The 27,447-nt window shown below is 48.1% G+C and overlaps 1 protein-coding gene across 2 annotated transcripts in view; it reads left to right on the top strand.

Annotated features, from left to right (window-relative positions):
* The window catches only part of CORO2B (coronin 2B), a 139,797-nt gene that overhangs the window by 55,664 nt on the left and 56,686 nt on the right, over positions 1-27,447 (top strand). The window contains exons 1-2 of one of the 2 annotated variants that reach the window (XM_033439956.2): positions 12,963-13,072; positions 13,258-13,458. In XM_033439956.2, coding sequence (XP_033295847.1) covers positions 13,028-13,072; positions 13,258-13,458 — 246 coding nt within the window. In that variant the 5' untranslated portion in view covers positions 12,963-13,027. Of the gene's footprint in view, positions 1-12,962; positions 13,073-13,257; positions 13,459-27,447 lie in introns of those variants that run through there. The other variant, XM_004276238.3, reaches the window with a different exon arrangement.

Here is a 27,447-nt window from a genome sequence, read left to right as displayed (position 1 = left end):
GAAGGGCTCCTCTGCAGTGCCCTGGGGAGGCCCATGGGATTCCACCTGTGTGCAGCTCCAATCACCCCCTTTCCTGGGGAGCACACTTGGCACATCGTTTTAGACCATAAACGTACGAGCCCTGCAGTGCCCCAGCTCGGGGACGCTCTGCAGTGCCCCAGCTCGGGGACGCTCAGGTGATCAGATCCCATCGTGGGAAGGACCCCTGCATGGAGGGTGCACCCACCATGTGCCAGGGGCTGGGCCAGGTGCTCTCAGTATGGGATCCCAGCTCATCCTGAGAATCAGTCAGGGCCTTTCACGGGGGAGGAGGCTGAGGGGTGGCAGCTGGGGCTGGTGTGTCCCCAGCTCGCCCTTTAACCTCAACTATCAAACAACCGTTTTTTAAAAGAAAGTTGCTTAGCTTCGCCTACCAAGGGACCAGAGGGCCTTGAAGGAGGATGTGAGAAGTAGAGACTGCAGTGGAAAGAGAGTGGGCCTGGGAATCAGCCATCTTGGGCTGAATTCCGCCAGCCCTTATTGATCAGTTACTCCAGGCCTGGTCTTGTGCTGGACAGTCCAGGAACGCAGAATAAAGCCCTCTAGGAATGCATAGCTCTTTGACTGACTTCCTGTATGGCAGGGTGGCTGTCAAGGGCCAATGACAGGGCCTATACCACTTTGTAAGGTACAAATTGATTTATATAATAATTTTTATAATAACAATAGTAGTTTCACAAAGCACTTTCACACACGTTATTATTTCATTGGTGCCTCACAACTGCCCTAGGAAAAAGGTGTGAATTATATCCATTTTACAGATGGACAAACTGAAACTTGGAGAGGTAAAGGGACTTCTGAAAGGTGAGAGCACCAGGGCTTCAAAGGGTACAGCGCCCCTTGCAGTACAGCTCAGGGACTTACTTAGCTTCACATCACCTGGCGACTTGTTAGAAATGCATGTTCCCAGGCCCGCAGACTTCCTGAATCAGAAACTCTGGAGGTGGGGCCTAGCGATCTGTGTTTTAACAAGCCCATGGGGTGATTCTGATGCACGCAGATTCTGCAGGTTCTCCTTCAGTCCTGGGTGGGGCCTGGGATTCTGCATTTCTAACCAGCTCCCAGATGATGCCAGTGCTACTGGTCCACAGACAGTACACTTAATAACAGGGATCACCTGGGGAGCTTGGTTCAAATGCAGAGTCCCCAGCCCACTCCCAGAGAGTGTGATCCCGCAGGCCTGAAGTGGGGCCCAGGAACCTGAAATTCCACAAACACCCCAGATGATGCCTGGGGCTCACACTCTGAGGATCCCTGCTCTGGAGTTCAAGCTTGCAGGCATCCACCCCAGCCTCATTTTCAAAGGTTTTCCTCCTCCACTCCCCACCTCCACTGGCCCTGAACCACCCATCTGATCTCCTGCCAAACTGTGGGTTAAGGGGTGCGAGTGGGAGGCCATCCCTGAGCCAGTGGGGCCCTCAGTTCCTCAAAATAGGTCAGGAGTCTGGCACAGACCAGGCGCAGTGGCTGCAAATAGAAACCATCTGTTGGGCCTGTGCTTTGGGCTCCACCGCCCCCTCCCTCCCTGGGCTGAGGAATACAGAACTCAGAATCCCAGTAGAAGGCGGGTACTTCCCAGGGTGGGGCCTGCCCACCCCAGACAGTCCCCCCAGGTCTACCTGCAGAGGAGAGGTGGCAGCACCATGTCCTGTCCCCTCACCCCCCATCCCTTTATCCCCCACCCTCCCACAAGGAGGCTTGCAGGGTGGCTTGGTCATCAGGTGACCTTGCTGTGTGACCTTGGACAAGTCACTTCCTCTTTCTGGGCCTAAGTCTGTGAAATGAAAGGCTAGATTTTAGTGGACCCAAGGGTCCTCTGCTGTGCTGGCAGGCTATGGTTCTATGAAAGCCTTTTTGTGTTAGGACCACATGTAAGAGAAGTTGGGCCCATAGGGAGGAACATATTTCCTTCTCCTTGCTTTCTGCCCAGGTGGGATCTTACAAGTTGGGATCTGGTCCTGCAGATCCCTACAAGGGGATGGGCAAGGTTTATGATGTGGGAGGGCCAAGGGAGTTTTTAGAGGCTTTAAGGGGAAGTGACAGCGTCACTCTTCCTTCTTCCTGTCCTCTTATTCCTTTACTCATTCACATATTTAGTAAACATTCATCAATACTATATTAAGCCTAATGGTAAGGCCTGGAAAAATGGAGAAGAATGAGACATAGTTGCTGCCCTCGCTAACATCCAGTGCGACTGGGGAGCAAACGTGTAAAGTAAGAGACCCTGGTGTCAGGTCGGAGCTCAGATCCCAGTTACTCCACTTAAGTGACTTTGAACAAGCCCAGTTTCATCTGTCAATGGGGATAATAGTTGTATCTTTACCTCAGGGTTATTATAAGGATTACAGGATGTAATGAATGTAAAATATTTGGGTCACAGTAAGCGCTTAATAAATGTAGGCTATTGTTATTAGCGTGATGAGCCAGAAAAAGGGAACACAGGACAGAATCTGGGGACTTCAGAATCTGGGATCTGCCCAGCTCAGGAACCATCTCAGGGGAGATGGGAAGCTTTCCTGAAGAGCTTGGAGCAGAGGAGGCTGGAAGCCTTCTCACGTGTCCAGTCCTGCTCAGCAGAACAGGAAAGGCTGCAGGGATTCAGGGCAGAAGCCTGCTGCAGGAATAGACTCCATATCTGGCTGGACTTGCGTCGGGTGATGGGCAGAGTGCAGCATCCATGGGTGCCAGATCTGAATCCTCCATCTGTCTGTTGAGAAGATGCCATCCCAGCCGCGCCTGACTTTGATCTACTCCCTGATGGTCTAAGGGAGGCAAGATGGAACATGACAGAGGGGAGGAATCCCCATTTCATGGTTGAGAAGACTGAGGGGCTTGCCCAAGAGGCTCTGTGAGTTGGCGTGGAACCTAAGAATTGCACATCTGCTAAGGATGGAGACAAAGTCAGTGGGGTGACTCCAGATCCTGACCTTCTGTGGTCCCTGTGCATCCCAGCCAGGAGCTCCCAGGTGTGGACGTTGAGTGGGATTCCTTTCCTCTAGGATGTGACTTTGGGGGGCTAATTGATATTCTACCAGCGCCATGCAATAGAACTGTCTGCAATGATGGAAATGATTTGTAATCTGTGCTGTTCAATATGGTAGTGGGTCAGTGGGTCAGCTTCCTCTGTCTTGCGTCCTTGCTGAGATCAGCTGTGCCACGGGGTACAGGGACTTCAGAGGCAGACCCTCGAGGGACTCCTGGATCCCTGGAGGCCCAAACCCAGCGGATTCTGCAGTCAGAGAGCATTTAAGCAAGAACACTTGTGGTCCAGCTTCTTCATGCTGGGTATTTCTTTTTTCTTTTTTTTGTTTTTTGTGGTACGCGGGCCTCTCTCACTGTTCTGGCCTCTCCCGTTGCGGAGCACAGGCTCCGGACACACAGGCTCAGCGGCCACGGCTCACGGGCCCAGCCACTCCGCGGCATGTGGGATCCTCCCGGACCGGGGCACGAACCCGCATCCCCTGCATCGGCAGGCGGACTCCCAACCTCTGTGCCACCAGGGAAGCCCATGCTGGGTATTTCTTGAATGGCTACAAGATCTTCTCAGAAGTCCTGGTAGCCAGTGAGAACCCAGTAAGACCATTACATGGCAGAGCTAGAGGGTGGGCCATCTGGCCCAAATACCTCCTGTGAGAGAAGAAGGAGGGATCTGCCTGAGGGTCCTTAGTGAGTTAGTGGCTGAGCCAGCTGGAACGTGGGTTTCTGGCACCTTTCCTCACACCAGAGGTTCTCAAACTGGGTTCCACGGTGCAGTCCCAGGACCACTGCTTGAAGGTACTCCCAGTTTCCTGCTAGATTTGAATGCAAACATCTCCAACTTTGCCCATTTTACATTTTGGAGTTCTGAGTAATATTTTATTTAAAGTGTTCTGCTAAAAAGATCCTAGCCTTTCATTTCACAGAGGAGGAGACTGAAGTGAAGAGTCCGTCAGTAATTACTGCCTGACCTGACGCGCTTCTCAACACCCCAGGCTGATCCACTTCTGCTCCCTTCAGTTTGGGAACATGCGCTGTATCCCTCCCATGTGTCCAGCCCTGGGCTCTGGAAAGCAGGTCTGACTCAGAGTTGGAGGAGGACCAGTTGACCAGCGGTCGCTCGTGAACCCAGAATGTTGTGGGAGAATTCACTGGAGACATTGATGATAGTATCTGTCGTTCGGCACACTTTTTGCAAAGCCCCTGTCCCCAGTGTTCTCATGTCCCATCCTGATAGGGATTCCAAGGCATAGGTGTGGCTGATACCCACATTTCACCAAAAAGGACACCAACCCTAGAGAAAGAAGATGCCTTATCCCAGGTCACACAGGTAGTGAACCAAACAAGACTAAAAATGTCAGCCTTTCTCTGATAGCACGTGGACAGGGAGTGGCTCTCCCACAGATCCTGGCGGGCTGCCCCATGAGAACAAGTGTCCAGTGTCCACCAGGGCAGATCCTGAGGCCTCCTGGGCTCCCCAGCTGACAGCTCTCCCCAAGGATGTAGCCATGAGCTCCGCCCGTCCCGTGAGTCAGAGACGGGAACAAAAACTGCCCTCGTACATTTTTTTGTGTTCCGGTTACAGGACTGAGTTTTAGCCATCGTCATCTAGAAAGTGCACCCGCTGGCCACAATAAATCATTTTTAGGATTGGAGGACAGGATACAATTTGTCTCCACCTGGAGTGTACACAGAGATTATCTCAGAGGAGAAAAAAGCCTGCTTCCATTTCTTGAGAGGCTATAAGGGCCGTTCAGCTGCAAAATGAACACTTCCTCCTTCCGGGCCCTCCCCCTCTCAGAGGGACACCAGGATGGCCCTGGGCCCAGGGAGAGGCCGCCAGGGAGCAGGCCCAGCAGCCACGCACATCTGGAGGCCAGAGCCTTTCCCTCCTTCTTCCTGACCCTCAGCCCAGCTCAGCCCCCTCCTTCTCCTGCCAGAGCTTGGCCCTCCCCAAGTAAACACTTAATTGAGGTCAGAGTTTCTCCCTTACAGGAGAAGAGGGGAGGGTAGAACTAGTGTGTGATGAGCACGGCCTCCCCACCCCACCTCCGTGCCAGACACCTTGCCAGGCATTTAGCATTTGGTCACTTCATTGCATCCAGTGAGCTGGATAACGTTATTCGAATTTTACAGGTAAATAAACTGATGCTCAGAGAGGTTGAGTAACTAGTCTGAAGTCTCACACAGCTAGCAAATAACAGCCAAGATAGAAACCTTTGGATTCTTTCTGACTCCTCCAAACCCTGCTTCCTATACAGTTTCTTTACACTTTTGTGTAGTGCCCTGTACTGTATGGAACAAGTAGGGAGAAGTAAGAGCTTGGGTGGAGAGGCTGGAAGAGGAGAGATGTGTACTATGTTGGAAAGAACAGTAAACTAAGAGTCAGAATTTCCTTTTTTTTTTTTTTTTTAGCTTTTTATCCAAATATCTCATTTAATTCTTATTACAACTTATTGGGCAGTTAACATAATTGTTTCCATCTTATAGCCACAGAAGCAGAGATTTAGATCAGTTTAGAAACTTGACCAGAGGGACTTTGCCATTAAGTGGTAGAACAAGGACCTGAGGCCACCCAAGTCTTTTTTTGTTTGGTTTGGTTTTTCAACATGATTTTATTTTATTTATTTATTTTATCATTTACTTTTTACTTTTTTATTTTTTAATTTTCATTTATTTATTTAATACAGCAGGTTCTTATTAGTTATCTATTTTATAAATATTAGTATATGTATGTCAATCCTAACCTCCCAATTCATCCCCACCCACCCCACCACTTTCCCCACTTGGTGTCCATACGTTTGTTCTCTACATCTGTGTCTCTATTTCTGCCTTGCAAACCGGTTCATCTGTACCATTCTTCTAGATTCCACATATATGAGTTAATATACAATACTTATTTTTCTCTTTCTGACTTACTTCACTCTGTATGACAGTCTCTAGGTCCTTCCACGTCTCTACAAATGACCCAGTTTTGTTCCTTTTTATGGCTGAGTAATATTCCATTGTACATATGTACCATATCTTCTTTATCCATTCATCTGTCGATGGACACTTAAGTTGCTTCCATGACCTGGCTATTGTAAATAGTGCTACAATGAACACTGGACTGCATGTGTCTTTTCAAATTATGGTTTTCTCTGGATATATGCACAGTAGTGGGATTGCTGGGTCATATGGTAATTCTATTTTTAGTGTTTTAAGGAACCTCCATACTGTTCTCCATAGTGGCTGTGTCAGTTTACATTCCCACCAGCAGTGCAAGAGGGTTCCCTTTTCTCCACACCCTCTCCAGCATTTGTTGTTTGTAGATTTTCTGATGATGCCCATTCTAACTGGTGTGAGTTGATACCTCATTAGTTTTGATTTGCATTTCTCTAATAATTAGTAATGTTGAGCAGGTGTTCATGTGCTTCTTGGCCATCTGTATATCTTCTTTGGAGAAATGTCTATTTAGGTCTTCTGCCCATTTTTGGATTGGGTTGTTTTTTTGTTATTGAGCTGCATGAGCTGCTTATATGTTTTGGAGATTTATCCTTTGTCAGTTGCTTCATTGGCAAATATTTTCTCCCATTCTGAGGGTTGTCTTTTTGTCTTGTTTATGGTTTCCTTTGCTGTGCAAAAGATTTGAAGTTTCATTAGGTCCCATTTGTTTATTTTTGTTTTTATTTCCATTTCTCTAGGAGGTGGGTCAAAAGGGATCTTGCTGTGATTTATGCCATAGAGTGCTCTGCCTATGTTTTCCTCTAAGAGTTTGATGGTGTCTGGCCTTACATTTAGGTCTTTAATCCATTTTGAGTTTATTTTTGTGTATGGTGTTAGGGAGTGTTCTAATTTCATTCTTTTACTTTAGCTGTCCAGTTTTCCCAGCACCACTTATTGAAGAGGCTGTTTTTTCTTCCCTGTATATTCTTGCCTCCTTTGTCATAGATTAGTTGACCATAGGTGCATGGGTTTATCTCTGGACTTTCTATTCCTGTTCCATTGATCTATATTTGTTTTTGTGCCAGTACCATATTGTCTTGGTTACTATAGCTTTGTAGTACAGTCTGAAGCCAGGGAGTCTGATTCCTCCAGCTCCATTTTTTTCCCTCAAGATTGCTTTGGCTATTCAGGGTCTTTTGTGTCTCCATACAAATTTTAAGATTTTTTTGTTCTAGTTCTGTAAAAAATGCCGTTGGTAGTTTGATAGGGATTGCATTGAATCTGTAGATTGCTTTCACCCAAGTCTTTTGAAGAGTCAGGACGTCTTGACTGAGGTCTTGTCTCTGCCACTTTCACCGCTTGTGACTTTGGGCCAGTCTCTCAACCTCTCCGAGCCTCAAATTAGTCACACATGTACCAAATATTTTCAATGGGACTGTAGTATCTGTCCAGCTCTGCGCACTGGACAGCTGCGGCTGGGGGCAAATGAGGTGATGTTGAGGTGGCAGCTGGGAAGCCTCATGGAATTGGTCGCCTTGCTGACACTGCGCTGTCAGTGGTAAGGGACTCATTAAGCCCCAGCCTGAAGGGTGTACTGAGTTCAAGAGGCCTTGGCATCCCGGTGACAAGGAGGCCAGAGGAGATGAGGCTGAGTGACCGCAAGGACAAACACTACAAGGAAGGGCTTGGGCCCAGAAGCCCTAATGGGGTGAGAGTAATGACCAGGCCCTCATCCCGAGGCCAGGAGTGGGGTGTCAGCTCAAAACTCAAAACTTCAGTAAACTGAAGTCACAGCCCTGGGGTGAGGTTCACCCTGTCGCCTCCAAGGAACTGGGAAGTTGTGCCTGAACTTGGCCCTTGCCCTCCCAGCATACCAAGAGAGTATTCAACCAGGGTCACTGGGAGGCTCCTATAGACAGGAATCCAGCGCCAGGCCTGGGGTGGAGGGCGGCTCTGCAGGGGCCAGCAGGAGTTGGATGATCGCCTAACTTACAATCTAGTAACGGGAGAGAGAAAACATACGTACCTTGAAATAAGTGACTGTGCAGTAATCAGCAATGTGGGAAGGCCTAGGGGGAGATGACAATTGCCATGAGAGCCGTTGTCCTTCCTTGTCACAGCAACGCAGCTGGGGAGGCGTTACGATCCCTGTTTTACAGAGAAGAAATGTCGCTGGCCAGGGTGTCCTGTTTGTTGCTCTCTGACCCCAGCACGCCTCTCTTTGCAATACAATGTTTTTAATAAAGTAGAGGAACTGTATTATTTGGGGGCTGGAAGGCCATCTAGTCCCATCTGTTGTTCCACACTGCCCTTAACCCAGAGATCATCCACCTCAATCTTGAACCCTTCCAGGGATGGGAAGCTCATTACCTATCATGATAACTTCCTTTTCCAACTCAGGCAGCTCTAACCATTAAGAAAGTCCTTCCTTTTAGGGAACTCAAATGTGTCTCAGTCTTGTGCTGATTGCTCCTGTAAGGTTCATAGAGAGTGTCCTACCCTCACTAGAACTAGCAGGGAGGAATCCACCAGGATCTGGGCTGAGCTTGAGGGCAAGGGGCAAAGGGCCAGATTTTCAGGTGACCTCTTGGCTGCCACACTGATTTCCCTGTGAGGTCTGGGTGGCTCTTTCAGTCCCAGCCTCAGCGTGGCCTCCTCTCTCTGCAGAATAGGGAGGAGGCTTTTCTGTTCCCTGCCTGCACACCCGTGCATCTGACCTCAGAATGAAGTCAGCCCCTTGGTAAGCACAGGAGGAAAGGTCAGAACTCTGGGGCCTCCAGATGCTCCACTTTGGCCCACAGTGTGTGCCGGTGCCTGATCTGACCTCCCAGGTCCTCTAGCTGTCTGTCCACCACCCTCCAGAGCAAACACTCGGCACTGGCCAGCTGGCCCCCTCATTGCTGCCAGCCAGGCCAGGTACATGTTCACAAGTTCCCTTCTTCCCTATCCTCACCCCGCCCAAGCCAGGGATTAACAACAGGGGCATCTTTAATGTGAATTGAATCAAGGCTTTACATCTGACTCCTAAAGTTTATAGAGAATCCAGGAATAACTTTGAAGAGACCACAAAGCAACATGAGACAAATCGCTAGAACATTTTCTTTTTTTACTTTATTTTTGGCTGTGTTGGGTCTTCGTTGCTCCACGCGGGCTTTCTCTAGTTGCAGTGAGCGGGGGCTACTCTTTGTTGCGGTGCACGAGCTTCTCGTTGCGGTGGCTTCTCTTGTTGTGGAGCACGGGCTCTAGGCGCGCGGGCTTAGTAGTTGTGGCACACAGGCTCAGTAGTTGTGGCTCGCAGGCTCTAGAGAACAGGCTCAGTAGTTGTGGCACACGGGCTTAGCTGCTCCGCGGCATGTGGGATCTTCCCAGACCAGGGCTCGAACCCGTGTCCCCTGCATTGGCAGGCGGATTCTTAACCACTGCACCACCAGGGAAGCCCCTAGAACATTTTCTAAGACAACTGATTTGATGTCTTTAAGAAGTCAGTGTCACTAAAAAAAAAAAAGTGATGGGAGTGTTCTAGATTTAAAGGAGTCAAAAGAGAGATCACAACCAAATGAAATACATGGGAGCAACACAGCTCCCAATCCTGGTTCAAAATATGGAATAGCTGTAAAAGGCATTTTGAAGAATTTTGAATATTGGCTGGGTATCAGACGGTATGGAAGAATTGTTGTTAATTTTCTTAGAGGTGGTAATAGTGATGTGCTCACGTAGGAAATCGTCCTCCTTTGTAGGAAATGCGTGCTGACATAATAAAGGGGCAGGAGTCATCACGTTGGCAACTTCCACAAAACTAAAAAAACCGAAAGAAGTAGGTACATAAAGGAACGTGTCAACATGTTAATGATGATGAACCCAGGTGGTGGGTGATTATTGTACCACGCTCTCAACTATTTTTGCATTTTGAAGTATTTTATAATAAGAAGCTGGAGAGAACATAATGTGGTCTGCAGAGTCAGAACAGGTTCCAGTGAATCCTGTGCCTGCTCACTGTCTGAACTTGGGCTGGGTCTGTTTCCCACCCTGTGCAACAAGGACAGTCATCGTTCCCACCTCGCAGGGGATTGTGCACAGTGCCCGGTGCTCTGTCAGTGTCCCATGCTGGCAGATGGCCCCTCCTCCATGAAGCCCACCCTGACCCCCCCTTCCCTGACCTCTCACTACCATAAACTTGTCAAGCATCCATTTCATCTCCTCTGTTGGCTTGTAAGATATTTGAAAGTGGAGTCCATGTCTGATGCTTTCCAGACACCTCTCAGTAGACTGGGCCCACGGGTGCAGCAGTGATATATTTTTGTTTGTTTGTTTGTTTGTTTTTGCGGTACACGGGCCTCTCACTGATGTGGCCTCTCCCGTTGCGGAGCACAGGCTCCGGATGCGCAGACTCAGCGGCCATGGCTCACGGGCCTAGCCGCTCCGCGGCATGTGGAATCCTCCCGGACCGGGGCACGAACCCGTGTCCTCCGCATCGGCAGGTGGACTCTCAACCACTGCGCCACCAGGGAAGCCCAGCAGTGATATCTTATCTTGAATGAGACCTTGTACCTACATATCTCATTTTGACTCTTAAAGTAACCAGATAAAGTCAGGAATTATGGGTCTCATTTTAGAATATCTCAGGGAGGCAAAGTGTCTTCCCAAGGCTAGTAGGAGTTAGAATGGGGAGTGAAAACCCAGGACTGCAGACTCCCGGTCCAGTGCTCTGCCAGGCATGCTCACTGTGGCTTCAAAAGGGGTGAAGGTGCAGGCCCAGTGATAAGGGCCCCCTGGCCTCCTTCCCCCAGCCCTTCCAAAGGTCCAGCGGAGAGGTCAGCCTCAGCCTACCAGCCAATGGGGAGAGGCCAGCGCCGGGCTTGCTGAGAGATGCTCTCTGTTTTTCCTAGGATGCAGGCTGGGGCTGATCCCCACAGAGTTCTCTCTGCTGGACCTTTGAGAGGGCAGTCAGATTCAAGTCAGGCCCTGAAGGCTAAGGTTGGGCTGGACAGAGAAGAGAGCGAAGGCATTCCAGGCCAGAACTGCACCAACAAGGAAAAAGAGGTTGGAATGAGCAGGCTCACCACCTCCTTTGTCTTCAGGGGGAACTGTGGAATCTAGAATGTTCTACCTGAAAGAGACAGAGTGAGCTCCAATACTCCCATATCAGACAGAACTTCTGCCGGGACCATGTACCACCGAGACTATATTTTTCATGCTGTATTTTTCTTTGAATTAATTCATTATTTTTAAACTTAGCTTTCTTAGCACTAATACCTGTGAAATCATGGACTTGGCATGCAAGTTATATTTTTTCTAATGCAAATTAAAAATAAATATGTAACTACTAAAATTTAAAACTTCATCTCTGTACCATGTAAAGGAACCATGAGTGACCGCCTGGGACCACACTTGGGGCATCACTGATATAATCCTGATGAGGAATCTGTCAGAAGAGGATAGTCTCAGGTCACACAGCCAGAAATGACCAACCAGGCTCCCATCCAGTGCACTTGCCTCTCCAGCGGGACTTTGTTCTGAACAGTCTTGGGCAGAACTCGGCAGAGAGGGGAGAAGGCAGGAGGAAAAGGGGTACAGAGTGGGCAGAGGCTGGGAGGTGGGGAGGAGTGGAGAGTAGGGCAGCTGGCCCTGCGGCGTGGAGAGTGGCCTGGGGGATTGCAGAAGGTGGGTGGAGGCCCAGAGAGCTGGCTGGAAGAGGGCTTGCCTGAAGAATCCCCGGGATTCTCCTCATTGGATCTGAACTTCTTCCTTCAATACAGAGGCCTTTGTGGCTGAGCTCCTGGCTTTATTTAAATCAGATGCAAAGTTTTGTTTTCAGTCAAATTCCCAGGGTTGGTTTCCTGATTCTGTGGTGGTATTTCCTTTTGTCTTCCGCCCCTTGGAAATTTCATCTGAAGAAATTTCTGTCCTGAGATGGGGTGGGAGACTCAAGGCATATCAGGAGATTTGGCAGGAAGGGGAGAGGATGGATAATGGCGAAGTCGGGCCAGAAGGATGTTCATTTAATAAAGCGCTTATTGAGCGCCTACTGAATGCCAGGCCCTGGCTGGGAACTTGCCATGGCTCATTGAGCTTGGCTGCATGTCTGCCAGGAGAGCACCGACTTGAGCTCCCTCTGCCGTGACGCCCATTCGTAGGGCTTCCCCATAGGAGGCGCCATCCTACCACAAAGCTGAACTCCACGGTGGGCTGCCCATTCTGTCCTCCACATACCCCCACATGCACATCTGTGTATCTGTGTTCTCCACTGTGCACAGCATGGGACACTCATGCAGTAGGTTGGACCCTGTCATGGTTGTCATGGTTGGTGGGTGGTGAGGGGTAGAGAGGGGTACCATTCCATCCTCTAGAACAGGGGCTCTCAAACTTTGGCGTATTTCTGTCTCACTCTGGGGCAGGGAAGCTGGATTAAAATGCCTCTTTCTGGGCCCCATTCCCAAAATATTGGATTTAGTAGGTCTGGATTGGGACACAGGAATCGACATTTCTAACAAATGATGTAGGAGGTTGAGAAACCTCCCCCATCCCGGATGATTTTGATACAGGTGATCTGTGGGCCACACACTGAGAAACCTTGCTCCAAACGGTAATCTGGCATAAGAAAGAGTCTCAGATTTCCAATCAGGAGACCTGCGTTCATGACCCTACTCATTAGCTGTGTGGCCTTGGACAAATCACTTTACCTCTCTGGGCCTGGTGGTGATGATGATGATGCTTATAATGGTGATGGTGATGATGTATAGGACCAAGAGATTTCTGAGGGTGCACTTGTGGGTTAGAAGCCCTAGAGAGAATCAGAGGAGCATATGATAATGGGTGGTCATTTGCCTTGCTGCACGTGAAGGGGCTGTCTTCCTCCCCCGCCCCTCATCATTAGAATTGTTCTCTCTCTTTGTGAACACCCAGCCTCCTCTGTCTGCACGTCCCATACTAAATTAAGCACAGTTTCTGACACGCACGAGGCAGCCCAGACATGTTATTGGATGGATGGTCTGCTCTATCACGTGGCACGTCCCTTGAGAGTGAAAGGATCCTCCATCCTTTCTGGAAGGTGGTGTGGACGTGTATACTGAAAGCAGGAAGTGTGTGGATGCCCTCATGCCAGTCTTTGCTCTTGTGGGACTTTATTGAAAGAGTAAGTCCTCCAGCACAGGGCCAGGCACCCGATTCTTGGAGGTTCCTTCCCCTCTCCCCGCATCCTGAGGGCAGGTACTGGGCCTTCCTCACCTCCTGCATCCCTGCGACCTCCTGCATGTGCCCAGCTCAGCCCTTCGGGATGCAGTCCCCGGCCTGACCCTTGTCTCTTCTGGCCCCTCACAGATGTCCTGGCGTCCGCAATACCGCAGCTCCAAGTTCCGGAACGTCTACGGGAAGGTGGCCAACCGGGAGCACTGCTTCGACGGGATCCCCATCACCAAGAATGTGCATGATAACCATTTTTGCGCCGTCAACGCCCGCTTCCTGGCCATTGTCACTGAGAGCGCGGGAGGCGGCTCCTTCCTCGTCATCCCCCTGGAACAGGTAGGCACCCGTACCTCCGTAGGCCTGATTGCAGCCCCAGGGTGGAGAGAAGCCCTGCTTGGTCACTGTTGGGCCTGTTTCTCTCTGACCCTCACCTTTTACTTTCTCATCGTGTGTCCAGTGGCTGTGCCTTCCCCAAGGCTTTCCCCAAGGGTCACCAGAGCAAGTGTAGGTGGGGGACCTGAGGAATATCCAAGGAGAGAACAAGTACATCCAGGAGACCTGAGATCTGTTCCCAGAACTTCCCCAACTTGGACAAGTCACTTGCTTTGGGGTACATGGGGTTCCCATTAACCCCAAGGGATTGGATTGTCTGATCTCCAAGGCCAGACCCAGCTCTACAATTCTGCGTCCTGGGTGTCCTTTGGTTTGGAGCTGGAGGGGATAAAGACCCAGCATAGTCACATTGGGTGTCTGCAAAAATGACACACTCATTAAAAATAACATTTCAAACTCTTCATTGAGGGACTAGAAATAATTTACCTTCTCCCTCATCCCCCACCTCCTCTCTAAAAGCTTCTTCCCTTCTGTGGCTGCCTTCGAGAATATAGCAAATTAAATGTGCGGAGCCTAGATCATGAAATTTTGAAGCTTTGCCATTCAGGCAGAGTCCCCGGAGGCCCGTGGGAGGTCACGTGCCTCAAGGAAAGTGCTCGCTGTCAGTCCCGCTTGTTTATGGCTGAGCTCTCCCTCCCCGGCCTGACTCATCACTCCCACCCTCCACCAAACTCGGGGAGAGGAGGAGGTACATGCCCAAGGAAGCCTCGAAACCCTCCATCAGCTGGTGGTGGAGGATGGATTTTTCCAGTCTTACCTGCCCACAGTGGGGGAGCACAGTTTTGGGAAAGCCTTAGGCCAGACCCTCCCTTCCACTAAAGGGGGCAGCTGCGGTGACAGGGACTCAGAGCCTGATACGTAGAGAGGTCGGAGGAGCTGTGGACTTGGGAGCAGGAAGTCCGGGTTCTATTTGGGCTCTGCCACTCACCGGGAGCGTGACCTTGGGCGTGTCACTTAACCCCTCTGCACCTTATTTTCTGTAATGGTAAAGTGGGCATCTTAAACCCCCTTCCACCTACATAGCGATGTTGGCATCAAGGAGGGTAATGGACAGAAAGCTCTCCGAGAACCAAACTACATGGTAAAGATGTTTTGGTGCTTTCTTGGAGTGTCATCAGCTCTGCTTGTCAACTTTGCAGATGCCCACAACAGCTCTATCTCATTGGGAAGGATTCTGAAATGTAGGTTGCCTCCCCTCCTGAACCAGGTGGCCTCAGATATCTGTCCACTTGGGAACCAGCTTAGCTCCAGCTGCAGCAGGCAGGCCTACAGGTCCCCAGCAATGCATGGGCTGGTTCTTACTGGGGCTCAAGCCCATTGCCAGCACCCTGCCATACTCCACTACATGGATTACAAAGGTCAACAGTCAATGCCTCATACCATAACAAAAATTAATTCCAGATGGATTGAAGATCTAAATATTAAGAAATAAAAAGAAAAGCTGCAAGTGTATTAGAGGGAAATGGAGAGTATTTTTAAAATCATGCAACAAGAAAAGGCTTCCTAAGCCAGATGAGAATCCATAAAACCATAAAGGAAATGATTAATAGATTAGAATAAATTTAGAATAAAAGTTTTAAAGTCAGTTTTTGTACTCTAGTGAGACATGTAAGCAAAATTGAAAGGCAAGCCACGTAATTGAGGCAAGCCAATATTTGCAATATATGACAGACAAAAGATGCTTGTCCAGAATATATAAAGAGTTAAGAAAAATCAATAAGAAAAAGGACCCAATAGAAAATGGGCAAGGGATATGAATAAGCAATTCATAGAAGACAAAATGTAACTTTTAGCCTACTAAGTAGAAAAAGGTTTAGAAGAATCATAATCTTTGGTTTTGCCAAAGATGTCAGAGGGCAGGCACTCACGTACACTCTCAGGACATTTGGTATATTTACATCTTACTCTTGGTGAGGTGTAAATGAAGGTAACTTGTCAATATCTATTAACATTTAAAGATGCGTGTCCATTGACCCAGCAATTTCACTTCTAGGAATCTGTTCTACAGAAGTCCTCTCAAGTATATATTTTTGAAAGTCTGCAGCATTTTTGTACTCAACTTTTTTACAAACATCATTTTTTATTGTTTCCTACCTACAGAAATAAAATTTCTCTCTCAAATTGCTTAAAGTTTCTAAATTCCTCTCAGTTTCTGTAATGGTACCAAAGAGTTTCACACCATCCATAGCACTGCTCTAGAATATGATCAGCTTCTTTTTTTTTTTTTTTTGCGGTACTCGGGCCTCTCACTGTTGTGGCCTCTCCCGTTGTGGAGCACAGGCTCTGGACGCGCAGGCTCAGTGGTCATGGCTCACGGGCCCAGCCGCTCCGCGGCATGTGGGATCTTCCCGGACCGGGGCACAAACCTGTGTCCCCTGCATCGGCAGGCGGACTCTCGACCACTGCGCCACCAGGGAAGCCCTGATCAGCTTTTGTAACCACTTCATAGACAGCAGAAAAAAAAGGACTCTTTACAGAGCGTAAGTCTTGCTCTCTATGCAAACATATGTATCTGTACACATATATATATATTCAACGTGCACATAGCCTTTCAACTTTATTTGTTCACATCCTGTGATACATTTTGTTTAATTTGATTAATAATGAACTAATAGTGCTGGCTCACCCTTCCAGTTGGTTTCTGTTGTTTTCTCTCATTCCAGGAAGTTTTCACTTTACGTAGGTACTCGATGATTTGTGCGGCGCTTTTATAGTAGTGAAAATTGGAAGCAACCCATTTCAATAAGGAAATGGGTGAACAAATTAGGGGCCATCCACAGAAAGGGGTGCTATTCAGTCAGCAAAGGTGATGGTGTAGAGTAGTTGTTCTCAAGTGTTCAGCCTCAGAATCACTTTACGCTCTTAAACATTTTTGAGAACCCCAAAGAGCTTTTGCTTATATGGCTATATCTATTAATATTTAGCATATTCAAAATAAAAATGAAGGCATTTCAGGGAATTCCCTGGCAGTCCAGTGGTTAGGATTCTGCACTTTCACTTCAGAGGGCCCGTATTCAATCCCTGGTTGGGGAAATAAGATCCCACAAGCCGCAAAAAAAAAAAAAAAAGGAATTTCAAAAATATGCATTTGTTAATTCACCTAATAATAAACCCATTTTACGTACTCCCAAAAAACATATTCTTATGAAAAATAATTATATTTTCCAAAAAAAATTAATGAGAAGAATGACATTTGCAAATCTCTTTAAATTAGTCTGGCTTAATAAAAGATGGCTGGATTTGCATATCTGCTTCTACATTCAGTCTGTTGCAATATCACACATCATATAGCCTCTGGAAAACTCCACTGTACAGTCCTGAGAGAATGAGTGAAAAGGCAAATAATGTCTTGTATTATTATGAAAATAGTTTTAACCCAACGGACTCCCTGAAAAAGGCTTGGGGATCTCCAAGGGTTCCCAGACAATACTTTTAGAACCACTGATGCAGGGGAATATTTAATGAGAGAAAAATTTATCACCCGCTGTTAACTGAGGGAAAAAAAAGGTAAAATCCGATTAATCCCGTTGAAAAATATCTATCTAGCCATCCACCTATTTGGAAAAGACACCTAATGTTGGTTTTTTTTTTTTTTTTTTTTGGCTGCGTTGGGTCTTGGTTGCTGTGCGCAGGCTTTCTCTAGTTGTGGCGAGCGGGGGCTACTCTTCGTTGCGGTGTGCGAGCTTCTCATTGCAGTTGCTTGTTGCAGAGCATGGGCTCTAGGTGCGTGGGCTTCAGTAGTTGCAGCACACGGGCTCAGTAGTTGTGGCACACGGGACCAGTTGCTCCGCACCATATGGGATCTTTCCAGACCAGGTATCGAACCTGTGACCCGTGCATTGGCAGGCGGATTCTTTTTTTTTTTTTTTTTCAATGCTTATTTTATTTATTTTAAAAAACATCTTTATTGGAGTATAATTGCTTTACAATGGAGTGTTAATTTCTGCTTTATAACAAAGTGAATCAGTTATACATATACATATGTCTGCATATCTCTTCCCTCTTGCATCTCCCTTCCTATCCCACCGCTCTAGGTGGTCACAAAGCACCGAGCTGATCTCCCTGTGCTATGCGGCTGCTTCCCACTAGCTATCTATTTTACGTTTGATAGTGTATATATGTCCATGCCACTCTCTCACTTTGTCCCAGCTTACCTTTCCCCCTCCCCGTATCCTTAACTCCATTCTCTAGTAGGTCTGTGTCTTTATTCTCGTCTTGCCCCTAGGTTCTTCATGACCTTTTTTTTTTTTTTAGATTCCATATATATGTGTTAGCATACGGTATTTGTTTTTTTCTTTCTGACTTACTTCACTCTGTAGGACAGACTCTAGATCCATCCACCTCACTACAAATAACTCAATTTCGTTTCCTTTTATGACTGAGTAACATTCCATTGTATATATGTGCCACATGTTCTTTATCCATTCATCTGTCGATGAACACTCAGAATGCTTCCATGTCCTGGCTATTGTAAATAGAGCTGCAATGAACATTTTGGTACATGACTCTCTTTGAATTATGTTTTTCTCAGGGTATATGCCCAGTAGTGGGATTGCTGGGTCATATGGTAGCTCTATTTGTAGTTTTTTAAGGAACCTCCATACTGTTCTCCATAGTGGCTGTATCAGTTTACTTTCCCACCAACAGTGCAGGAAGGTTGCCTTTTCTCCACACCCTCTCCAGCATTTATTGTTTCTAGATTTCTTGATGATGGCCATTCTGACTGGTGTGAGATGATATCTCATTGTAGTTTTGATTTGCATTTCTCTAATGATTAATGATGTTGAGCATTCTTTCATGTGTTTGTTGGCAATCTGTATATCTTCTTTGGAGAAATGTCTATTTAGGTCTTCAGCCCATTTTTGCATTGGGTTGTTTGTTTTTTTGATATTGAGCTGCATGAGCTGCTTGTAAATTTTGGAGATTAATCCTTTGTCAGTTGCTTCATTTGCAAATATTTACTCCCATTCAGAGTGTTGTCTTTTCGTCTTGTTTATGGTTTCCCTTGCTGTGCAAAAGCTTTTAAGTTTCATTAGGCCCCATTTGTTTATTTTTGTTTTTATTTCCATTTCCCTAGGAGGTGGGTCAAAAAGGATCTTGCTGTGATTTATGTCATAGAGTGTTCTGCCTATGTTTTCCTCTAACAGTTTGATAGTGTCTGGCCTTACATTTAGATCTTTAATCCGTTTTGAGTTTATTTTTGTGTATGGTGTTAGGGAGTGTTCTAATTTCATTCTTTTACATGTAGCTGTCCAGTTTCCCTAACACCACTTATTGAAGAGGCTGTCTTTTCTCCACTGTATATTCTTGCCTCATTTATCAAAGATAAGGTGACCATATGTGTGTGGATTTACCTCTGGGCTTTCTATCCTGTTCCATTGATCTATATTTCTGTTTTTGTGCCAGTACCATACTGTCTTGATTACTGTAGCTTTGTAGTATGGTCTGAAGTCAGGGAACCTGATTCCTCCAGCTCTATTTTTCTTTCTCAAGATTGCTTTGGCTATTCGGGTCTTTTGTGTTTCCACACAAATTGTGAAATTTTTTGTTCTAGTTCTGTGAAAAATGCCAGTGGTAGTTTGATAGGGATTGCATTGAATCTGTAGATTGCTTTGGGTAGTATAGTAATTTTCACAATGTTAATTCTTCCAATCCAAGAACATGGTATATCTCTCCATCTATTTGTGTCATCTTTAATTTCTTTCATCAGTGTCTTATAATTTTCTGCATACAGGTCTTTTGTCTCCTTAGGTAGGTTTACTCCTAGATATTTTATTCTTTTTGTGGCAATGGTAAATGGGAGTGTTTTCTTAATTTCACTTTCAGATTTTTCATCATTAGTGTATAGGAATGCAAGAGATTTCTGTGCATTAATTTTGTATCCTGCTGCTTTACCAAATTCATTGATTAAGCTCTAGTAGTTTTCTGGTAGCAACTTTAGGATTCTCTGTGTATAGTATCATGTCATCTGCAAACAGTGACAGCTTTACTTCTTCTTTTCCGATTTGGATTCCTTTTATTTCTTTTTCTTCTCTGATTGCTGTGGCTAAAACTTCCAAAACTATGTTGAATAAGAGTGGTGAGAGTGGGCAACCTTGTCTTGTTCCTGATCTTAGTGGAAATGCTTTCAGTTTTTCACCATTGAGGGCGATGTTGGCTGTGGGTTTGTCATATATGACCTTTATTATGTTGAGGTAAGTTCCCTCTATGCCTACTTTCTGCAGGGTTTTTATCATAAATGGGTGTTGAATTTTGTTGAAAGCTTTCTCTGCATCTATTGAGATGATCATATGGTTTTTATCCTTCAATTTGTTAATATGTATCACATTGATTGATTTGCGTATATTGAAGAATCCAGAATTGCATTCCTGGGATAAACCCCACTTGATCATGGTGTACGGTCCTTTTAATGTGCTGCTGGATTCTGTTTGCTAGTATTTTGTTGAGGATTTTTGCATGTATGTTCATCAGTGATATTGGCCTGTAGTTTTCTTTCTTTGTGACATCTTTGTCTAGTTTTGGTATCAGGGTGATGGTGGCCTCGTAGAATGAGTTTGGCAGTGTTCCTCCCTCTGCTATATTTTGGAAGAGTTTGAGAAGGATAGGTATTAGCTTTTCTCTAAATGTTTGATAGAATTCGGCAGAAGGATTTTTTTTTTTTTTTTTTGGTGATACGCCGGCCTCTCACTGCTGTGGCCTCTCCCGTTGCGGAGCACAGGTTCCAGACACGCAGGCTCAGCGGCCATGGCTCACGGGCCCAGCCGCTCCGCGGCATGTGGGATCTTCCCGGACTGGGACACGAACCCGTGTCCCCTGCATCGGCAGGTGGACTCTCAACCACTGTGCCACCAGGTAAGCCCAGGCAGGCGGATTCTTAACCACTGCGCCACCAGGGAAGTCCCACATTTAATGTTAAAAGGGGTTATCTCTGAGTATTGGGATCATGAGCGCTCTTTCATTTTCTTCTTTTTCCTTAACTATATTATCTAAATTTTTTTTAGACGAACACTTAATGTTTTATACTTTAGGAAAAAAAAAGAAATAAAAGCAATTTGTTGACATGAAGAGGGAACCTGTGAGGTTTCAGAGAACAAATAACCCAGAGTAGGGGCTCAGTTCAGCACTCATTTGATGTATATGACAATTGTTTTCTTCCAGAGGAACACGTGCTTCTGAACTGGCTGGAGAAAATGCTAGCAAGATACAAGTACCCAGAGTAGGGTGAAGGGCTGGAGGGTAGGCGCAAGGCAGCTCCTGGATCTGAACAGTTCCTTTAGTCTGAGGCAGGACCCTGATGTCTGAGACTCTGCAGAACAGGGTCCTGCCCCCAGAGAGGGGCTGCTTAGGAATCAGGCCGACTTTTACCTTCCCCTGCTGCCTCGGCCAGGGCTGTCAGTGTCCTGCCCTCTGTGGTCAGGGCTGAGCACACTGTTGTGGGCTGGCTGGTCTTGGGGATAGAGGGGGGGCAGCAACAAACAGCAATAACAATAATGCCAAGTTCAGGACCCTCATTGTCTGTCAGCAGGAGAGATGAGCTGTTCCACATTGGTCGGTTTTCTAGGAAGAAGGTTATATTATTTTAGCTCCAGTTTTTTTTTTTTCCCTCCGTTTAGATAGAAATCTCTCTAAAAACAGTTTCCTGTATTATTCAACACAGACACAGGAAAGATTTTGGCCATATCTTGGTGAGTCCTAATCATTGCTTAGAGCGTCACTCATGAGCTGTGAACTCGTAGTGGCACGCTTTTGTCCCTGCACTGCTTGGATCCAGACTCTTTTCCTGGGCAACCAGAAGGCCACAGAGCACTGTCTGCTTTTGTAGTTGTTTTCTGAATTTTTGGCCGTCTACTGTCAAATGTCCTTCCCATTCCTTTCTTGCTTCTCTGAGAGGTTTGGGGCAGATGAGAATAGCAAGCCTGGCACCCCCAAATCCCTGCCCGAGGCCGAGCCCGAGGCTGACTTTTCCAAGAACTTTTCTTCCTTTGTTCAGTTTCCCTTAAAGCCAGCTTGCCTGAGACTTCAAAGGGTAGGAAGCATGCCCACAACAACTACAAGCAATGATGATGCCTTGCCTTTGTACAGCACTCCAGTCCAAGAAACTCCGTCTTCATCAATCCTCTTGGGGCGTTTGGTAGAGCCATTTTACAGCTGGGGAAACAGGCTGCAGAGCCGCCAGAAACCAGTTCACTTATTTCTGAACCCGCGACTCTTTCCACTGCCTGTGACGCTGGGGGATGGATAAGTTCTGGCCGGGCCGGCAGATCTCGAAGGAATGGATTTGTCTTTCCTGGGGCTCTTGTTCAGGCCGGTTTTTTCCCTGGTTAACATTCAGCCGCCAGCTCTCTCCTCTCTGGAGTGGAATGTTAAGCTGCAGATGGGGGAGCAATCAGCACCCTGATTGCCTGGCACAGCTGGAGGGGCCTTATGAATATTCCAGAGACCAGGCGCGGTGCCCAGAGGCCTGATTAATGACTTGGGCGTCCCCAGGTACACGGCCCCTTTCCTGCTGCACTCCGTCAGGGCCGCCTGCCTGCCGCGTCTACATCTAGACCACAAGAAGGCCGAAGCTGGAAGGCGAGCTTGGCGTGCCTAAGCTTTAGCCAGCTACCTACTACCTCCCTGGCACCTAGGAGAAAGGAAAGAAACCTGGCGTGGACATCAGGGATCTGGGTTTTCCCCGTAACCCAGCAGTCCTCAGCCCTGGTTGTCCACTAGAATCACCTTGGGAGCTTTTGAGGGTCTAACATACCAGCTCTTTTTGAATCTTACCTCAAGTCCCATGATGAAAGTACAGTTATTTTTCCCATTTTATAGATGAAAAAATTGAGCCTTGGAGAAGTCAGGTGACTCCTTGGGGACTGTACAGCACACAAGTGGCAGAATTTAAGGCCAGGGCTCCCCCAGCCACATGCCAGCCCACTTTACAGAGGGTTAGGGAGAGGCGTGTCTCCAGATGTGCCTTGTATTATTATTACTGTCATTTGAATGTCTCCACATGTCCAAGGATTTCCTTGAACATTAATTCAGCCAGTACTTTATGAGCTCCTGTGATGTGCTGATGCCTCACATGTCCATCTTTTCTGGAAGCCATGAGAGCAGATATTTCCTAGACGGTGGGGAAGCTTCCTCTCTGAAGGACGGAAGCAACAATTTTAGTCAGCAAGGAGAGGTGAGGGAAGGCGTCCTGGAACAGGGGACCATACAAGAGAGCATTACTCCTTCAGTCATGGGGCGTGCACTGGGCACCCAGTCCCGTGCCAGGCACTGGGGACCCAAGTAGCATCAGACCTTGTCTCTGAAATGTGTAGGGGGCATCCCATTGGTGGGCCAGGCAGCTGGGACTTCCCTATAGGGTCCTGCCCATGTCTTGTTCAAGGAACCAACTCCATGGTGCGTGGAGGGAGCTATGGAACAGGTCCATCTTAACTGCTTCCTGCCAGCCGTTCAAAATGATGGGCGTTATTGCATTCTCCAGAAACTAGAGTCCCTGGTTAACTTACGTTCAGATTTAACTTCATATAATGCAGATAACCCAATTCTGGGATTGGGATGCTGGACTTGGTCTCCAGAGAGAGGTCACTCCTACTCCCTGTGTAAGCCTTATGGCTTCCACTTTCCCCCTTCACGTCTGCTTAGTCTCAACAACCTGGTGGTGGAACATTTACCCCTGGGTCTTGGGGATGGGATGCTGTATTGTCTTCTCCCAACCGAATCAATGTGGCCTCCTCCTGCTTCTTCCCCTGTCTGTGGTATTCAAGGGTAGAGGCCTAACCAGGACTGAGCAGTTGCTTCTGGTCTCCCCAGCCCTGCAGGGTGGGTGGTGGAGCTGGGCCGCAGCAGAAATGGTAGCAAAATTCCACAAGGCATCTCAGTGAGGAGAGCAGAGCCCTGGAGCAGGAGAGCAGCACAGGATGGTGCTAAGAGATCAGGCTCTAAAAGCAAACAGACCTTGCTGGAATCTCTGCCTTGCCACTTAGTTACTGTGTGACCTTAGGTGAGTCACTTAACCTTCACGTGCCCTAGTTTTCCTATGTGCAAAATGATGGGGTTGGACCACATGATCTCTAGAGTTCAATTTAGCTCTCACAATTCTGTTCCCTTCTGACATCATCTTATGCAAATAGGTCCTCATTCGTGTGCTGGTGGGCACTGTGAAGAGTGTAAGAATGGCTCCATCTCATCCCACAAGGCCCAGCTCAGATGAGGCCAGCTCCATGAAGCTTTCCCCATCCCAGTACCCGTCGGAGGCATTTTGTGTCTATCGCTTAGAGTGCTGTCTACATGCTTACTTCTTTTCTAGATGGTTATTCCATCTATCTGTCCATCTACCCACCCACTCATCCATCCAGCTATCCATCCACTCACCTATCCATCCATCCACTCACCTATCCATCCATCCACTCACCTATCCATCCATCTACCCACCCACCCACCCATCCATCCATCCACCGACCCACTCGCTCACCCATCCATCTTACAAATGTTTATTGAGTACCTGCTCTTTCAATCGCAGTTCTAGAATTGGGGATGCCACAGTAAATAAGACCAGTCCCGTTAGCTGCCTTGATTAGACTGAGAGCCCCCGAGAGTGGGGACATGTCTGATTTGTACAGGGCCTGCACACAGTAGGTGCTCAGCAACTGGGCACTGGGCTGACGTGAGGCCAGGTCCCAGAGGCACTGTGCCATATCTACCCAGCCGGAGTTTTCTCTTTGCTGGTCCTGGGAGCCCCTCCCCTCCAGGCTCCAGGGACAATGTGGTGTCCTACAGGGGCTTCCCGGACTGAAGAGGGGCTGCATCCTCCCCTTAAAGCCCTTAGAACAGTGTTGCCCTACCTAGCTGCTCTGGAACGAACCCGGATGTTGTCAGGCCTGTTCGCTCCATGACTCACAGTACGTTGGAGGCCTAATATTAAAAGGAGGAGGGGAAAAGTGCCCAGCTCAGTGCTGAAGGCTATAATCAAACCAGATTTCTTTGCTCACCCAGAGCCTTGGCTTCCACTCCAGATTTCTGTAACACTCCCTCCCCATCACTCCCCACAGTCAGCACTGGGCCTCTCGATCCTCTCTCCCGTAAAAAAGTCCCAGACCGTCATCCCTGCTCCCCTCTGCAGAGAGGTCTCCCCTCTCCCGAAGAATTCAGAGAGCCTTTTCCAATTCCATCTTTCAGATCTTCCCTCAATCGTTCTTTGTTCTTCAAGCTGCCTTCTGCTTGGTGCAATTTGCATCTCAAAGCCTGTGACAGCGTGCGTGTATATATATACAGTAAGTGACTTTGGGAAAGGGGGAGAAGGCACTGGAAAGAGAGAGAAGTCTCAACTGCATTGCGTTCGGCTGAGGCGTGAGATTGACACCCTGGCTTGATGTTCTTCCCTTTTTTGGAAGAACAATTTCTTATTTTTGAGAAAATGAAGGCAAGCGTTTCCGCAGAAGGGGAAGTGTCGCTCCCTGGTTTTATTCCTCGGTTGTGGGATGAGGTGCTGTCTCTGGATTGGAGGTACATGGGCCAGGGATACAGCCTGGCTGGTGGATATCCTGGGGAGTCAAAGAGTCCATCCCTCTGCCTCAGGGCCTGGGCCTCTGCTAGCTTCATTCTTCTCTTTCCTAGCAGAGCCAGTGAAGCTGGAAGTAATAGGGCCTGGTCCCCTTAGGACCATGAACTCCGGCCACGTGCCCTCACTCTGACCGCAGGTACCATCCTAGATTGACAGTTAGCTTGCTCTGCTCCCCGTTTTCCCTCTAACGGAGACCCCGGTACCTTTAGAAATCAAAGCTCCATCCTTTAGCTGGAAACCCCTGGGCATGTAACCTCTCTGTGCCTCACTTTCTCTGTTTGTGACATAATAATGGTACTTGTTTCCCAGGTAGCTGCTATGATTAAATAAGGTGCCGTATCAAGCACTTAGCACATAACCTGGCGTGGAGTGTGTGCTCGGTAACTAGAAACTATCATGATGCCGAGGGCTTCGCCCATCCCCTCCCCTTCCTCAGTCCACTCAGGCCCAGAAATAGCCCTTGGGCACCTGCACCCACAGCCAGCAAGCGGGGAGGCTTGTCTTTGGCCTTCCTACCAGACAACCCCCTGAGCATTCCTAGCAGTGAACCGCCACCCTGCTCTAGGAAGGTGCCTAGAGCCCTCCAGAGGGGCACACGGATGGAATGTACCAGGCTGAGTGCCCAGAGGAAGGGAATTAGGGGAGGGGACTCGCCTGCTTTGGGGCCCAATCATGTACCTCTAAGTCAGCCTGCCTGCTTGTCGGGAGTCCTCTTCTCCGCCAGGGTTAAAAGAGATAAGGGATGCATATCGTGTCTGGTATACAGCCAGTACTCAATAAACCTGCGCTGTACTGCTTCTATTATTACAACTACTATAATAAGCTCCAGGTTGGTGGTGGGGAAGGGAACTGGGAACAGGGGCTCTCTGGAATCCAGCTGGCTCAGATGTGAGGCACAGGCCTGTTGGGTGGGCATGGGTGTGAGATTCTGTGCCCTGAGCCTGAGGCCACGCGATCCTCACAGCCCACGCCCACCTCTCCAGTGCTCCAATTCCAGTCTTACATGGTCACTATTCCAAGCACCTTGTTGTACCCAGGAGATATCCTGGCCCCAAGGAGAAGGGTCTTATCCAACTCTCTATAGCATGCGTGAACGCCCTCAGTGCCCTTACCCAATCAGACCTACTAAAGTGTTGGTGATGACAGTGGCTTCCTTTACCAGGAAGGGGTAACCTTTTCACTTGATTAAGGTTAGGTGAGTTTTAAGGAGACCAAACGCTTGAGACCCAAAGGAATGTGTTGCTAACAGTGGAATTTCACCGACAGCAGGGGGAGCTGTCCACACAGGGCAGCCATCCCTGTGCCCTGTCCTGTCAGGCCTGAGGCTGTAGTTTCAGAAGCTCCCTCCTCCTTGGCCCATGGACTCCCACACTTCAGGGAGCAGAAGTGGTATAGGGCTCAGGAGGGGCACAGGAAGTGGAACTAAGGTGGACTAGCTTGAAGCAGAGCATCCCCCTGGGGGCCAGTGGGGCCCTGAGGCCTTGGCCAAGACCCCTACTATTTGGTCATCTTTTGGCAGCTTCCAGAACGATGAGTGTGTGTTAGCCTCAGAAACTCCAGTTCTGATTTAGGCCTTAGGCAGTTCCTTTTCAGGATGGCCTTCCTCAAGTCCCTCCCCAACCTCCATCCCCATCCCAAGGCTCTTAAAGGGCCAGGCCACCTTGATTGGGAGGTAGGATGGAGTGAGATAGGCCACAGCACTCAGCCTCTTAAGACAGGAGACTGCTGTGTGGCATCAGCTAGCATGATGCTAGCCTGTCCTCCCCACTTTCCATTCTATTCAGCCAAGACCTTGCTTTTAGTTACTAAGCAACCTGTGCCTAAGTTTCCAAGTGGGTCATCCCTCAAGTGAACACCAGAGGGGGAAGGTATGGGTGGCAGTGCTTAGAACTCTGCATTTTATAGATGGAGACACTGAGGCCGAAAGAGGTCAATGGACTTGGTCAAGGTCGCATAGCTAGTTACAGCCCCATGTGTCAGATGATCAGTTCGGGCAGCAGACCCTCAGGATCCCACTCCTCCACCACCACCGCCACCAAGAGAAGCACCCAGGCAGCAGCAGCAACACCTTAGGGACTTTTTGTGAGAGGCTCCCGTCTACCCAGACAGGGAAGCCATATGCCCAATGAGGAGGCACAAAGGCTCTGGCCTTGGTCTATCTGGATTCAAGTCCCAGCTCTACCATTTACTAGCCATGTACTTTGGGCAAGTGACCTAACTCTTCTGTGCCTCTGTTTTCTCATCTGCAAAATGGGAGAAATACTAGTCTCTTTTCACCCTCCTCCCCAAGGGCGTTCTGAGGATTCAGTGAGGTGTTACATAAAGCCTGGAAGGATGCCTGGCACAGAGCAAGCCTCTCTCTATGTGTGGGCTTCCTC

This window comes from Orcinus orca, chromosome 2, assembly GCF_937001465.1.
Source record: "Orcinus orca chromosome 2, mOrcOrc1.1, whole genome shotgun sequence".
In the NCBI taxonomy this organism is placed as follows: domain Eukaryota; kingdom Metazoa; phylum Chordata; class Mammalia; order Artiodactyla; family Delphinidae; genus Orcinus; species Orcinus orca.
This window is presented reverse-complemented; position numbering and strand designations above follow the sequence as displayed.